This window comes from Hemibagrus wyckioides, linkage group LG18, assembly GCF_019097595.1.
Source record: "Hemibagrus wyckioides isolate EC202008001 linkage group LG18, SWU_Hwy_1.0, whole genome shotgun sequence".
NCBI classification, from domain to species: Eukaryota; Metazoa; Chordata; class Actinopteri; order Siluriformes; family Bagridae; genus Hemibagrus; species Hemibagrus wyckioides.
The window spans coordinates 248151-265000 of record NC_080727.1 but is presented as its reverse complement, the minus strand read 5'-3'; the positions used below and the strand labels follow the sequence as shown (position 1 = coordinate 265000).

Here is a 16850-nt window from a genome sequence, read left to right as displayed (position 1 = left end):
ACACTCCTCACACACTCCTCACACACACTCCTCACACACACTCTCACACACTCTCACACACACTCTCACACACTCTCACACACTCCTCACACACACTCTCACACACTCCTCACACACACTCCTCACACACTCCTCACACACTCCTCACACACACTCCTCACACACACTCTCACACACACTCTCACACACTCCTCACACACACTCTCACACACTCTCACACACTCCTCACACACACTCTCACAAACTCCTCACACACACTCCTCACACACACTCTCACACACTCCTCACGCACTCCTCACACACACTCTCACACACTCCTCACACACTCCTCACACACACTCTCACACACTCTCACACACTCCTCACACACACTCTCACACACACTCTCACACACTCCTCACACACACTCTCACACACACTCTCACACACACTCTCACACACACTCTCACACACTCCTCACACACACTCTCACACACTCCTCACACACACTTTCACACACTCTCACACCCTCCTCACACACACTCTCACACACTCCTCACACACTCCTCACACACACTCTCACACACACTCTCACACACTCCTCACACACACTCTCACACACTCCTCACACACACTCTCACACACTCCTCACACACACTCTCACACACACTCTCACAAAGACTCTCACACACACTCCTCACACACACACTCTCACACACACTCCTCACACACACTCACACACTCCTCACACACACTCTCACACACTCCTCACACACTCTCACACACACTCCTCACACACACTCTCACACACTCCTCACACACACTCTCACACACACTCTCACACACACTCTCACACACTCCTCACAAAGACTCTCACACACACTCCTCACACACACTCTCACACACTCCTCACACACACACTCTCACACACACACTCACACACTCCTCACACACACTCCTCACACACACTCTCACACACACTCTCACACACACTCTCACACACACTCCTCACACACACTCTCACACACTCCTCACACACACTCTCACACACACTCTCACACACTCCTCACACACACTCTCACACACACTCTCACACACTCTTCACACACACTCTCACACACACTCTCACACACTCCTCACACACTCTCACACACTCCTCACACACTCTCACACACTCTCACACACTCCTCACACACACTCCTCACACACACTCTCACACACTGTCACACACTCTCACACACACTCTCACACACTCACACACACTCTCACACACTCCTCACACACACTCTCACACACTCCTCACACACACTCCTCACACACTCCTCACACACACTCCTCACACACACTCTCACACACTCCTCACACACTCTCACACTCTCACACACACTCCTCACACACATCTCACACACTCCTCACACACACACACACACACACACACACACACACACACACTCCTCACACACTCTCACACACACTCTCACACACTCTCACACACTCTCACACACACTCTCACACACTCACACACACTCCTCACACACACACTCCTCACACACACTCCTCACACACTCCTCACATATAATCACACACTCCTCACACACACTCCTCACACACACTCCTCACACACTCCTCACATATAATCACACACACTCCTCACACACACTCCTCACACATACCCTCCACACACACACTCCTCACACACACTCCTCACATATAATCACACACACTCCTCACACACACTCCTCACATATAATCACACACTCCTCACACACACTCCTCACACACTCCTCACACACACTCCTCACACACTCCTCACACACACTCTCACACACTCACACACACTCCTCACACACACTCTCACACACTCCTCACACACTCTCACACACTCTCACACACACTCTCACACACTCTCACACACTCTCACACACACTCTCACACACTCCTCACACACACTCTCACACACTCTCACACACTCCTCAAACACTCTCACACACTCCTCACACACACTCCTCACACACTCCTCACACACACTCCTCACACACACTCCTAACACACTCTCACACACACTCCTCACACACTCCTCACACACACTCTCACACACTCCTCACACACACTCTCACACACACTCACACACACTCCTCACACACACTCCTCACACACTCCTCACACACACTCTCACACACTCACACACACTCCTCACACACACTCTCACACACTCCTCACACACTCTCACACACTCTCACACACACTCTCACACACTCTCACACACTCACACACACTCCTCACACACACTCTCACACACTCTCACACACTCCTCACACACTCTCACACACTCCTCACACACTCCTCACACACACTCCTCACACACTCCTCACACACTCACACACACTCCTCACACACACTCCTCACACACTCCTCACACACACTCCTCACACACACTCCTAACACACTCTCACACACACTCCTCACACACTCCTCACACACACACTCACACACTCCTCACACACACTCTCACACACACTCTCACACACTCCTCACACACTCTCACACACACTCTCACACACACTCCTCACACACACTCTCACACACTCCTCACACACACTCTCACACACACTCTCACACACTCACACACACTCTCACACACTCCTCACACACTCTCACACACTCCTCACACACTCTCACACACTCTCACACACACTCCTCACACACACTCCTCACACACACTCTCACACACTGTCACACACTCTCACACACACTCTCACACACTCTCACACACTCACACACACTCTCACACACTCCTCACACACACTCTCACACACTCCTCACACACACTCCTCACACACTCCTCACACACACTCTCACACACTCCTCACACACTCTCCCACACACTCTCACACACTCACACACACTCCTCACACACACTCTCACACACTCCTCACACACTCTCACACACACTCTCACACACTCACACACACTCCTCACACACACTCCTCACACACTCCTCACACACACTCTCACACACTCACACACACTCCTCACACACACTCTCACACACTCCTCACACACTCTCACACACTCTCACACACACTCTCACACACTCTCACACACTCTCACACACACTCTCACACACTCACACACACTCCTCACACACACTCTCACACACTCTCACACACTCCTCACACACTCTCACACACTCCTCACACACTCCTCACACACACTCCTCACACACTCCTCACACACACTCCTCACACACTCCTCACACACACTCCTCACACACACTCCTAACACACTCTCACACACACTCCTCACACACTCCTCACACACACTCTCACACACTCTCACACACACTCCTCACACACTCCTCACACACACTCCTCACACACTCCTCACACACACTCCTCACACACACTCCTCACACACTCTCACACACACTCTCACACACTCCTCACACACTCCTCACACACACTCTCACACACTCCTTACACACATTCCTCACACTCCTCACACACTCCTCACACACACTCCTCACACACTCCTCACACACACTCCTCACACACTCCTCACACACACTCCTCACACACACTCCTCACACACTCTCACACACACTCTCACACACTCCTCACACACTCCTCACACACACTCTCACACACTCCTCACACACTCCTTACACACATTCCTCACACTCCTCACACACTCCTCACACACACTCTTACACTCTCCTTCACTCACAGTGGTCTGATGTGTGTTTATATGAGAGGTGAATAAATCAAACATTAATAAACTATTCAGACTGAGATTGTGTTTTTTTTTGCTGATGAACTCTGACTTTAAAACCTGCTCTCAGGTTCATGAAAGTTCAGCACACATCAGCTATTACACTTACAGTCAATGTTAAACCTGACCTTTATATCACACACACATACACACACACACATGCACAAACATACACACATGCACACACACTCACACACACACACATACACATACACTCACACACACACATGCACATACACACACAGACACACACACATACACTCACACACACACACATACACTCACACACACACATGCACATACACACACAGACACACACACATACACTCACACACACACACACATGCACAAACATACACACATGCACACACACACAAACACATGCACACACATGCACATACACTCACACACACATGCACATACACTCACACACACAGACACATGCACATACACACACAGACACACACACACACATACACTCACACACACACACACAGACAGACACAAAATTAATAATAAAAGAATTTTTTTTACTATGAATTACATTATAATCTTAGCCTACAAATTAATAGACACTTAACAGTAAAAGAATTAAATAAGGAAATAACAAAAAGAACGAAATCCACAGAAACTCTGAGAAATTATTTATTATAAAATACACAAACAGTACAGAGCCTCAGGAAGTAGAAAAAAACACTTCACTAATTCCTGCACTGAAGCCTGGACACACTGGACACCACAATCTGATTCCACACTGGACATCAGGGGGCGGGGCAGTCAGAGTGAGCCCATGACATAGTGGCCTTATCTGATTTGATTTCTATCTACCTATCAGGAGTACACTCACATTGTATCAGCACAGAGGACATTTCATTAAAAAAAAAAGATCTGTTTTGAAGATATCTCATCTCGCTCTGTCCTGGACTGAGTGTGTGATAGCATTTATTCATGACCTCATCCTCTGACCGTCATTTTCTTTGGCCTGGACACTCTCTGTGTGTCTGATGACTCTGCACAAAGACTCTGTAATGACATCTGCTGTATAACCCTCCAGCTCTGTTCCTGCTGTTCATGACTGAATAACTCTGAATATCACACACTTCTCCTCTATAAACCCTCTCTGTCCATCTCACTGAGGTCTGAAGAGTTTCTCAGTCTCACTGTGCTTCTGTGGTCATCTCTACCCTGTGTCCAGCTCAGTGCAGCAGCGGCTCAGGCCTCAGAACAAGACAAACATAAAGGAACTGTCTGATTATTATTATTATTATTATTATTATTATTATTATTATTATTGTTGTTGTTGTTGTTATTATTAAAAGCTTCTCTAAAATCTCTACATTTTAAGAGTTTGAGCAGAACTGAACACAAACGATTTTTTTCACAGTAAAATACAATAAAATAAAATAGAATTAAAGAGTTCAGATCACGAGCTCTTTCATAAACTCTGTTAAACACGCGCTATTCTCTTCCTCGTTTTGACGAAGCAAACCCTCTGACCCTAACCCCTCCATTCCAGCGCTGTTTCCAGTGTAACGCACAGAGTGTGTATTAAAGTGTGTTATTTCCGGTAATCACGCCTCCGTTACGGTAGAGTAGAAACGCGCATGCGCGCCGCCGGACAGGTAAAACCGGACACATACCCGTGCCTCAAACCCGGAAGTGGCTGAGATTTTCTCCTCAAGTAAACAACTATTCCACACTCATTTGTTCTGATTGGCTCAGGTGTAATAATGTGTGTGTGTTACTGAAACTCAGGTGTGTTTAAATGTTTTATCTAGACTACTTGTTTACGTTGTTTGTGTTTGTGTTGTTTCTTTTTCAGAATGAAGCAGGTGTTGTTCCTCAGTGTCTCCTGCGTCCTTCTGTGTGTCCGTGTGGCTGAGAGTGTTTCGGCTGTGAGTGTGAAGGACCTCTCTGATCTGCCCTCTCTAGGGGTTATCACTGTCAAGGAGGGCGTGAGTGTAGTGATCAAGTGCAATCTGAGTGAACTTCATGAGAACATTGAGTGGTATGACTCTGAGGGGCATGTCCTAAACAGAGAAGACTCAGGTGAGTCCTTCAGCACTTTAATAGTGATCAGAGTTTCAGTTCATAAAGTCAGATGTGATGGAGGTTTATTTCACTGATATTTCACTAATATTTTAACTGTGGAATAAACCCGAGACAGACACAGAGCATGAGTGTTTTCTGTGAGGAAGGTCACTGGGTGTGTAGATGTTCCTGAAACTCTGATGTCCTTCTGTTTGCAGGAAGGAAAGGGGTCACGGTGGATAAAGACACGCTGAACATCAGCAGCGTTTCCTTCGAGGATCGTGGACGGTACACGTGTGTGTCCCTGAGGTCAGAGAGCAACTACACGGTGACCCTGAGAGTGAGCTACACCTACAGTGGACTGGGGCTTTACTACATCATCGTGTGCTTGGTTGCCTTCACCATCACCATCATCCTCAACATGACGCGTCTGTGCATGATCAACACACACCTGCGCAAAACCGAGCACGCCATCAACGACTTCTTCCGCACCGATGGAGCAGAGAAACTGCAGAAAGCTCTGGAAATCGCCAAACGCATCCCGATCGTTACATCCACTAAAACCCTGGAACTTGCTAAAGTCACACAGTTTAAAACTCTGGAACTGGCAAAGCAGATGGAGGAGCTGGCGAGGAGCGTGCCTCTGCCTCCACTCATCCTCACCTGCACCACAGCCGTGGAGGAGGCAGAATGTGGAGGTCCAGCAGCTATCCAGCATGAGGAGGAGGAGGAGGAACATGGCGAGCAAGATGCCCTGAACGGAGAGAAGAATGCACAAGAAGAGAGTGTGCGTGAAGTGTGAAGTGTGTGTGCTGTGGAATTGATTCAAACACGGTTCATCTGGACGAAAGAACAGTTGAATCTCTCAGGTGATGAAGCCTCCTGCGGTCAGAGACACAGGTTTTAAATAAAGAACTCTTTCTGAAAAGTTCATTATGTTTACATTATATGGGTTTTTCACTATTTCTCTGAATTGTCTATAAATTCAGTTTGGGATGTTACTTAATGGTTGTGTGTGTGTTTAGTTCCAGCTCTCACCACAAGGTGGCACACTGCAACAGTCTCGATGTTCAACAGCTGCAAACAAATATTATTTTTGTATTTTTACTTTATATAGCGGTGTATGTATATCCATCTATACATTTTCTGTACCTGTTATCCTACACAGGGTCACTGGAGTCTGTCGGGGGGGACTGAGGGCACGTGGCAGGGGCAGGGTTTAAGGGTAGAATCAATTTGGCCTCACTGATTGTGGGAGGAAACCCCTGAGACTCCAGAGTATTCCAGCCCTGGAGAGGAGACACACTAAACACTACACTGCTGAGGTTTCTATAAACACATGGTCATGGTTACAGTGAGGTGTGTGTGTGCAGTGTGTGGTCAGTGCGCTGTGTGTGCAGTGTCAGGAGAGTGGAGCAGGTGACCTTTGCTCAGAAGGCGTGGCAGCTCTTCTCTTATCACACTGCTATCATCCAAAATGTAAAGAAGTACATTATACTGACTAATAAATAATTTATAATCTGAACTGTAAATGATTCATGAAATACTGCTCAGTGTGAGGGAGTGGTCTAACATCCTACACACACACACATATATACAGAGGTGACAAAATACTGTGAACACTTATCATTGTTATAGGGGTTAATATTATATGTAATGTTATTATTATTATCTAATATTATATGTGTAGGTGAAAAGATAAGTGTTGTGATTATTATTTATTTATTTATTGTTGCTATATATTGTCTAGGTTGCATGAATAAAACACGCTATGTCCAGCAGTGGTCAGCTTAGGATGTTGTTGAAGTGGGTAACTTCTCAGACTGCTGAAGTGGACAGAAGGTGGGAGATGTTTAGCAGGAGCATCTCTAACCATTACAGCACAAGTCTCTGGTGTTTCCAGAGCAGCAGTCTCCATGATTATGACGGTGTAGATAAAGCATGGCAGGACTTCATCAGCCAAGAAGAACATATTGGACCATCCAACATTAGGAAGGATTGTGTCCAAAAACACAGATCTACTGCAGCAAAAGTGAAAGCAGAACGTAATATCCACATTAAAGACCTTGTTTCCTCAAAAATACTCTACAGAAAACTTCACAAAGCCAACATCCATGGAAGAGTAGCAGTTACTAAACCATTAATCACAGACACCAGTATAAAACTGTGAAAAAGATGTCATGGTCATAAAACCTGGACAAGACTGGAAACTGTGATGTGATCTGAATCATCTACATTATTCATATGGAAGCTGTATTTATATATTATTCACATCATTCAGATATGTTCACGAGAGAGAGAGAGAGAGAGAGAGAGAGAGAGAGAGTTTAGTCGCAACTTTATGGGCAATACCATTTTCAAGGGGTCAAAACTCATTTCACTCGTTTAATTTGCAATTTCAAATGCTACCGTTAAACATTATAAACACATTCACTTCTCTTGACAACGTTTATAACGTGTTTATTGAGCAGGTTGGCTGATCTGATCGCTTTGTTGATCTGTTGCAGTGAGACATGCTCCCCCCGCTGCTCAATCTGATGGTTCGCTCCGCTGAGGCGGAAGTAACCGCGCTGGAACGCGGAGAGAGAGAGAGAGAGAGAGAGAGAGATGAAGTTTGAGTTGTGTGTTTATCCGCGGTGTAGTGTTTGTGAGTGTGTGTTAGCCGTGTCCAGTGGTCAGTATGAGGCGGAGAGAGAAGAGACTGCTGCAGGTTGTGGTGTTGGTCATCGCCGCGCTGCTTTTTCTCCACAGCGGCGCTCTGAGGAACTCTAACACCGGAAACACGGAGCACTCTCACACACAGGTCAGAACATAAACACGAGCTTTACCTGGGTGTGTGTGTGTGTGTGTGTGTGTGTGTGTGTAAACGAGTCATACATGCGTCATCTCTCTAACACACCTGTATCAGCTACCTGTAGCGCGGGCTAAGTGTTCCTAATGTTCAGGTAGGATTAACACGTGACACAGTGTGATCTGATTGGCTGACTGAAAGTATGAACAATATTTACTCTCTATTCTAATAGTACTGACAATACTGATATTACTACTACTACTACTATTATTATAATTAGTAGTAGTAGTGTTGGTAATAATAATAGTAATCAGAAGCAGCTGATTTCATGTTAAAATATTTCGTTTATTTTTATTTTCCTTCACTTTCTGTGTTAATTAATTCTTGAGATATAACAGATCTGTATTTAGCATTAGTTTGTGTCTGGCCTTTAATCCTGATGAAGCTAAGGTGTGTCTGCTTGACCCTGGCATGAGGACTGGGTGAGGTCTTCAGGGTACATGGCTCCTTCATCATTAAAACAATCTCGCTCATTTAACCCAAACACAGACCAAAAGCAGTTCCCGTTTTACCTTTTCATCCTCCTGGTCATCAGAGTTCCACACTGAAGTAACAGCAGCACTGAACTGTGTGTCAGGAGCTTCATGGAAATTATCAAGCCTCAGCATGGACAGTGAAGGTTCCAGTGAAATATATTGTTAGTGTTCCTGCTACAGAGTACAGACACCCCACTGACCTCTGACTGACCCCCAGACCTCCTCACCAACACCAGAGTCTGATCTCACTAATGCTCCTGTAGCTGAAAGATCACTAATCCCCCCAGACACAACCCACCATCTGATGGAGAACCTTCCAGAAGACTGGAGCTCATTTTTGTCACAAGGTCTGCTGTTATTTAAACTCTTTTGCCATCTAATGTATCTGTATATATTGTGTGTGTGTGTGTAGGAATTACTCAGGAGGGTGAAACCTGTAGACAGTCAGAGGAGGAAAGACTGGCACGACAATGAGGCCATAAAGAGAGATGCAGCACGAACAGGTCAATATACACACACACACACACACATACACACTGCCTTTGGTATCTGCCTATTTAAGTGTCATGCTTTTCCTGTGAAGTTGATTTCTGTGACAGTAGAACATCTTTATGCTGACAGGCACCCAGCTTTATGCTGAACTTTATTCTGAGACGCTGTGAGATGAAGCTGCTCTTTATTTGATCGCTTAAAGGACATCAGATGGGTCAGAATGTTCTGTAGTGAAACACTGATAAAACACACATCCTTGTTATTGGGGATGAGGCTCTGATAGAAAGACGGCTGTTTATCTAAAGTCTCAGCCTGTGAAGGCTAAAGTGTGAAACCTCAGGGTTGTGTTTATTTAAAACCACTTCACCTTTCTGACGTCTGCAGATCAACCTTCTGTCTCTCCGAAATACATCTGAGGTCCATCCTGAAAATAAGAAGCTTCAGTAGCTAGCTCAGTGTGGAATACTGTACCACTGACTCCATCAGCTAGAGTAGATTTTAAACTGTTTAAAAGACCAATATAATAGTTTATAACCATTTATAATATTGATGTATAAACAGTTCTGATTATTAATAACAGAATAATACTCTGACTGAAAAAATATTGTGTACACTGTGCAAGTTATGTTTAATGTGTGTGTGTGTTTAAAGGAAATGGAGAGCAGGGAAAACCGTTCCCACTGACCGATACTGACCGAGTGGATCAGGCTTACAGAGAGAACGGCTTCAACATTTATGTCAGTGACAGAATCTCACTTAACAGATCACTGCCTGACATCCGCCACCCAAAGTAAGGGGACACGCCCACTACACACTGAGATACGCCCACTACACACTGAGACATGCCCACTGCCCACTGAGTCACACCCACTGCACACTGGGACACGCCTAATCACAATGACTTCCTATATACATATTTTATTTTATACACATATTCTATATACATATATACCATACCTTACTTTATTTATATTTATTATATTTTATTCTGTTTTTATTGTTTTATTTTTTACCTACTGTGAACTTGTTTTTATATTTTATATTTCGTATTTTTAGTATAATTCGTATTCTTATATTTTGTATTTTTATATCCTTGTCTTTGTTCTGTCCTTATTCCTTTTTTGAGGCTCATATCAGTGGTGTCAGCATGTCACTGTGTATCACACTCTGGACCTTTATATACACTATATTGCCAAAAGTATTCGCTCACCCATCCAAATAATCAGAATCAGGTGTTCCAATCACTTCCATGGCCACAGGTGTATAAAATCAAGCACCTAGGCATGCAGACTGTTTTTACAAACATTTGTGAAAGAATGGGTCGCTCTCAGGAGCTCAGTGAATTCCAGCGTGGAACTGTGATAGGATGCCACCTGTGCAACAAATCCAGTCGTGAAATTTCCTCGCTCCTAAATATTCCACAGTCAACTGTCAGCTGTATTATAAGAACGTGGAAGTGTTTGGGAACGACAGCAACTCAGCCACGAAGTGGTAGGCCACGTAAACTGACGGAGCGGGGTCAGCGGATGCTGAGGCGCATAGTGCGAAGAGGTCGCCAACTTTCTGCAGAGTCAATCGCTACAGACCTCCAAACTTCATGTGGCCTTCAGATTAGCTCAAGAACAGTGTGCAGAGAGCTTCATGGAATGGGTTTCCATGGCCGAGCAGCTGCATCCAAGTCATACATCACCAAGTGCAATGCAAAGCGTCGGATGCAGTGGTGTAAAGCACGCCGCCACTGGACTCTAGAGCAGTGGAGACGCGTTCTCTGGAGTGACGAATCGCGCTTCTCCATCTGGCAATCTGATGGACGAGTCTGGGTTTGGCGGTTGCCAGGAGAACGGTACTTGTCTGACTGCATTGTGCCAAGTGTAAAGTTTGGTGGAGGGGGGATTATGGTGTGGGGTTGTTTTTCAGGAGCTGGGCTTGGCCCCTTAGTTCCAGTGAAAGGAACTCTGAATGCTTCAGCATACCAAGACATTTTGGACAATTCCATGCTCCCAACTTTGTGGGAACAGTTTGGAGCTGGCCCCTTCCTCTTCCAACATGACTGTGCACCAGTGACCAAAGCAAGGTCCATAAAGACATGGATGACAGAGTCTGGTGTGGAGGAACTTGACTGGCCTGCACAGAGTCCTGACCTCAACCCGATAGAACACCTTTGGGATGAATTAGAGCGGAGACTGAGAGCCAGACCTTCTCGTCCAACATCAGTGTGTGACCTCACAAATGCGCTTCTGGAAGAATGGTCAAAAATTCCCATAAACACACTCCTAAACCTTGTGGACAGCCTTCCCAGAAGAGTTGAAGCTGTTATAGCTGTAAAGGGTGGACCGACGTCATATTGAACCCTATGGATTAGGAATGGGATGTCACTTAAGTTCATATGAGAGTCAAGGCAGGTGAGAGAATACTTTTGGCAATATAGTGTGTGTGACAAATAAAATTTGAATTTAAATTTGAATTTTCACACCAACTGACCAACTGTTTTTAACTAGAGCTGTGAGATCAGAGTGTATGTAATGTAACGTGTGTCTGTGTGTGTGTGTGTGTGTGTGTGTGTGTGTGTCTGTGTGTGTGTCTGTGTGTGTGTCTGTGTGTGTGTCTGTGTGTGTGTCTGTGTGTCTGTGTGTGTGTCTGTGTGTGTGTCTGTGTGTGTGTCTGTGTGTGTCTGTGTGTGTGTCTGTGTGTGTGTCTGTGTGTGTCTGTGTGTGTGTCTGTGTGTGTGTCTGTGTGTGTGTCTGTGTGTGTCTGTGTGTGTGTCTGTGTGTGTGTCTGTGTGTGTGTGTGTGTGTGTCTGTGTGTGTGTGTGTGTCTGTGTGTGTGTCTGTGTGTGTCTGTGTGTGTGTGTGTGTCTGTGTGTGTGTCTGTGTGTCTGTCTGTGTGTCTGTGTGTGTGTCTGTGTGTCTGTGTGTCTGTGTGTGTGTCTGTGTGTGTGTGTGTCTGTGTGTGTGTGTGTCTGTGTGTGTGTGTGTGTCTGTGTGTGTGTGTGTGTCTGTGTGTGTGTCTGTGTGTGTGTCTGTGTGTGTGTCTGTGTGTCTGTGTGTGTCTGTGTCTGTGTGTGTGTCTGTGTTTGTGTGTCTGTGTGTGTGTCTGTGTGTGTGTCTGTGTGTGTGTGTGTCTGTGTGTTTGTGTGTCTGTGTGTGTGTCTGTGTGTTTGTGTGTCTGTGTGTGTCTCTGTGTGTGTCTGTGTGTGTGTCTGTGTGTGTGTGTCTGTGTGTGTGTGTCTGTGTGTGTGTGTGTGTGTGTGTCTGTGTCTGTGTGTGTTTGTGTGTCTGTGTGTTTGTGTGTCTGTGTGTGTTTGTGTGTCTGTGTGTGTTTGTGTGTCTGTGTGTGTGTGTGTTTGTGTGTTTGTGTGTGTGTGTGTCTGTGTGTGTGTCTGTGTGTCTGTGTGTGTCTGTGTGTCTGTGTGTGTGTGTGTCTGTGTGTGTGTGTGTCTGTGTGTTTGTGTGTCTGTGTGTTTGTGTGTGTGTCTGTGTGTGTCTGTGTCTGTGTGTGTCTGTGTGTGTCTGTGTGTGTGTGTCTGTGTGTGTGTGTGTCTGTGTGTGTCTGTGTGTGTGTGTGTGTGTGTGTGTCTGTGTGTGTGTGTGTGTGTGTCTGTGTGTGTGTCTGTGTCTGTGTGTGTGTCTGTGTGTGTGTGTGTGTGTCTGTGTGTGTGTGTCTCTGTGTGTCTGTGTGTGTCTGTGTGTGTGTGTCTGTGTGTGTGTGTCTGTGTGTGTGTCTGTGTGTGTGTCTGTGTGTGTCTGTGTGTGTCTGTGTCTGTGTGTCTGTGTGTGTGTGTGTCTGTGTGAGTAGCTGTAAACACAAGCTGTATGCTGAGAACCTCCCCAACACCAGCATCATCATTCCATTCCATAACGAGGGCTGGAGTTCATTACTGCGCACTGTACACAGCATTCTGAACCGCTCGCCCCAACAGCTCATCACTGAGATCATCCTGGTAGATGACTTCAGTGACCGAGGTACACACACACACACACCAGATCTGTGACCCAAACCATTCTGAGCCCTGATGTAACCTCTGACCTGTGTGTCCCCCTGGACAGAGCACCTGAAGGCCCCGTTAGAGGAGTACATGGCCCGGCTGCCGAAGGTGCGCATCATTCGCACTCAGAAGCGTGAAGGTCTGATCAGGACCAGACTGCTGGGGGCATCACTCGCTACCGGACAGGTCATCACCTTCCTCGACTCGCACTGTGAGGCTAATGTCAACTGGCTGCCCCCGCTGCTGGGTAATATACACACACACACACACACTTACAGATGACACTGATCATGTCTGCACTGTATGTGAGGACTGAAGCTTTGTGTGTGTGAAGGTGAGTGTGTGTGTGTGTGTGAAAATGAGTGTATGTGTGAAAATGAGTGAGTGTGAAGGTTAGTGTGTGTGTGTGTGAAAATGAGTGAGTGTGAAGGTTAGTGTGTGTGTGAGTGAAAGTGTGTGTGTGAAAATGAGTGAGTGTGAAGGTTAGTGTGTGTGTGAGTGAAAGTGTGTGTGTGTGAAAATGAGTGAGTGTGAAGGTTTGTGTGTGTGTGTGTGAGTGTGAAAATGAGTGAGTGTGAAGGTTAGTGTGTGTGTGAGTGAAAATGAGTGAGTGTGAAGGTTAGTGTGTGTGTGTGTGTGTGTGTGTGAGTGTGAAAATGAGTGAGTGTGAAAATGAGTGTGAAGGTTAGTGTGAGTGTGAAAATGAGTGAGTGTGAAGGTTAGTGTGTGTGTGTGTGTATGTGTGTGAGTGTGAAAATGAGTGAGTGTGAAAATGAGTGTGAAGGTTAGTGTGAGTGTGAAAATGAGTGAGTGTGAAGGTTAGTGTGTGTGTGTGTGTGTGTGTGTGAGTGTGAAAATGAGTGAGTGTGAAGGTTAGTGTGTGTGTGTGTGTATGTGTGTGAGTGTGAAAATGAGTGAGTGTGAAGGTTAGTGTGTGTATGTGTGTGAGTGTGAAAAAGAGTGCGTGTGAAGGTTAGTGTGTGTGTGAGAAAATGAGTGAGTGTGAAGGTTAGTGTGTATGTGTGTGTGTGTGCTGATGTGTAACCTCTCCTGCTGTGTGTTGTGTGAAGATCGTATTGCTCAGAACAGTAAGATGATCGTGTGTCCGATGATTGATGTGATCGATCACGATAACTTCGGCTACGAGACTCAGGCAGGAGACGCCATGCGTGGAGCGTTCGACTGGGAGATGTTCTACAAACGCATCCCCATTCCTCCTGAATTGCAGGACAGCGACCTGAGCGAACCGTTTGAGTAAGCATCACAACACAACATCACAAAACACACAATACCACAACACACCATACAACACATCACAACACAACACACAATACAAAACAACACCACACATCACCACACATCACATCACCACACGTCACCACACATCACGTCACCACACATCACATCACATCACATCACCACACATCACCACACATCACCTCACATCACCACACATCACCACACATCACCACACATCACATCACATCACATCACCACACATCACCACACATCACCACACATCACCACACATCACCACACATCACCACACATCACCACACATCACATCACATCACCACACATCACATCACATCACCACACATCACATCACATCACATCACCACACATCACCACACATCACATCACATCACCACACATCACATCACCACACATCACCACACATCACCACACATCACATCACCACACATCACCACACATCACCACACATCACCACACATCACATCACATCACATCACATCACATCACATCACCACACATCACATCACCCATCACCACCCATCACCACACATCACCACACATCACCACACCACACATCACACCACACATCACCACACATCACCACACATCACATCACCACACATCACATCACCACACATCACATCACCACACATCACATCACCACACATCACATCACATCACATCACATCACCACACATCACCACACATCACATCACCACACATCACCACACATCACATCACCACACATCACCACACATCACCACACATCACATCACATCACATCACCACACATCACCACACATCACCACACATCACCACACATCACACCACATCACCACACATCACACCACATCACCACACATCACCACACATCACCACACATCACCACACATCACATCACCACACATCACATCACCACACATCACACCACATCACCACACATCACATCACATCACCACACATCACCACACATCACATCACCACACATCACCACACATCACATCACATCACATCACCACACATCACATCACCACACATCACATCACATCACATCACCACACATCACATCACCACACATCACCACACCACACATCACATCACCTCACATCACATCACCCATCACCACACATCACCACACATCACCACACATCACCACACCACACATCACACCACACATCACCACACATCACATCACCACACATCACATCACCACACATCACATCACCACACATCACATCACCACACATCACATCACCACACATCACCACACCACACATCACCACACCACACATCACATCACCACACATCACATCACATCACATCACACATCACATCACCACACATCACCACACATCACCACACATCACCACACATCACCACACATCACACCACATCACCACACATCACATCACATCACCACACATCACATCACCACACATCACCACACATCACCACACCACACATCACATCACCACACATCACCACACATCACATCACCACACATCACATCACCACACATCACCACACATCACCACACATCACATCACCACACATCACCACACATCACATCACCACACATCACATCACCACACATCACATCACACATCACATCACATCACATCACACATCACATCACATCACCACACATCACATCACCACACATCACATCACCACACATCACCACACATCACATCACCACACATCACCACACATCACCACACATCACCACACATCACATCACCACACATCACATCACCACACATCACATCACCACACATCACCACACATCACCACACATCACATCACCACACATCACCACACATCACCACACATCACCACACATCACATCACCACACATCACCACACATCACATCACCACACATCACCACACATCACCACACATCACATCACCACACGTCACCACACATCACATCACATCACATCACCACACATCACCACACATCACCTCACATCACCACACATCACCACACATCACATCACATCACCA

The 16850-nt window shown here is 46.1% G+C and overlaps 2 protein-coding genes across 4 annotated transcripts in view; both read left to right on the top strand.

Annotated features, from left to right (window-relative positions):
• Positions 1-5306: 5306 nt before the first annotated feature.
• LOC131368806 (microfibril-associated glycoprotein 3-like) lies at positions 5307-7306 on the top strand. 3 transcript variants are annotated; one of them, XM_058414949.1, is made up of 3 exons: positions 5307-5431; positions 5573-5799; positions 6000-7306. In XM_058414949.1, the coding sequence occupies exons 2-3, from the start codon at positions 5574-5576 to the stop codon at positions 6581-6583; spliced, it is 810 nt and encodes a 269-aa protein (XP_058270932.1). In that variant the 5' UTR covers positions 5307-5431; position 5573; the 3' UTR covers positions 6584-7306. The 3 variants fall into 3 exon arrangements, with proteins under 3 accessions (XP_058270932.1, XP_058270931.1, XP_058270933.1); XM_058414948.1 differs by having other exon boundaries at positions 5365-5482; XM_058414950.1 differs by having other exon boundaries at positions 5387-5472.
• A 1030-nt stretch (positions 7307-8336) lies between these two features.
• The window catches only part of galnt10 (UDP-N-acetyl-alpha-D-galactosamine:polypeptide N-acetylgalactosaminyltransferase 10 (GalNAc-T10)), a 29533-nt gene continuing 21019 nt past the window's right edge, over positions 8337-16850 (top strand). The window contains exons 1-6 of the mRNA XM_058414945.1: positions 8337-8584; positions 9521-9611; positions 10252-10390; positions 13396-13562; positions 13647-13832; positions 14656-14839. Coding sequence (XP_058270928.1) covers positions 8462-8584; positions 9521-9611; positions 10252-10390; positions 13396-13562; positions 13647-13832; positions 14656-14839 — 890 coding nt within the window. The 5' untranslated portion in view covers positions 8337-8461. The remainder of the gene's footprint in view (positions 8585-9520; positions 9612-10251; positions 10391-13395; positions 13563-13646; positions 13833-14655; positions 14840-16850) is intronic.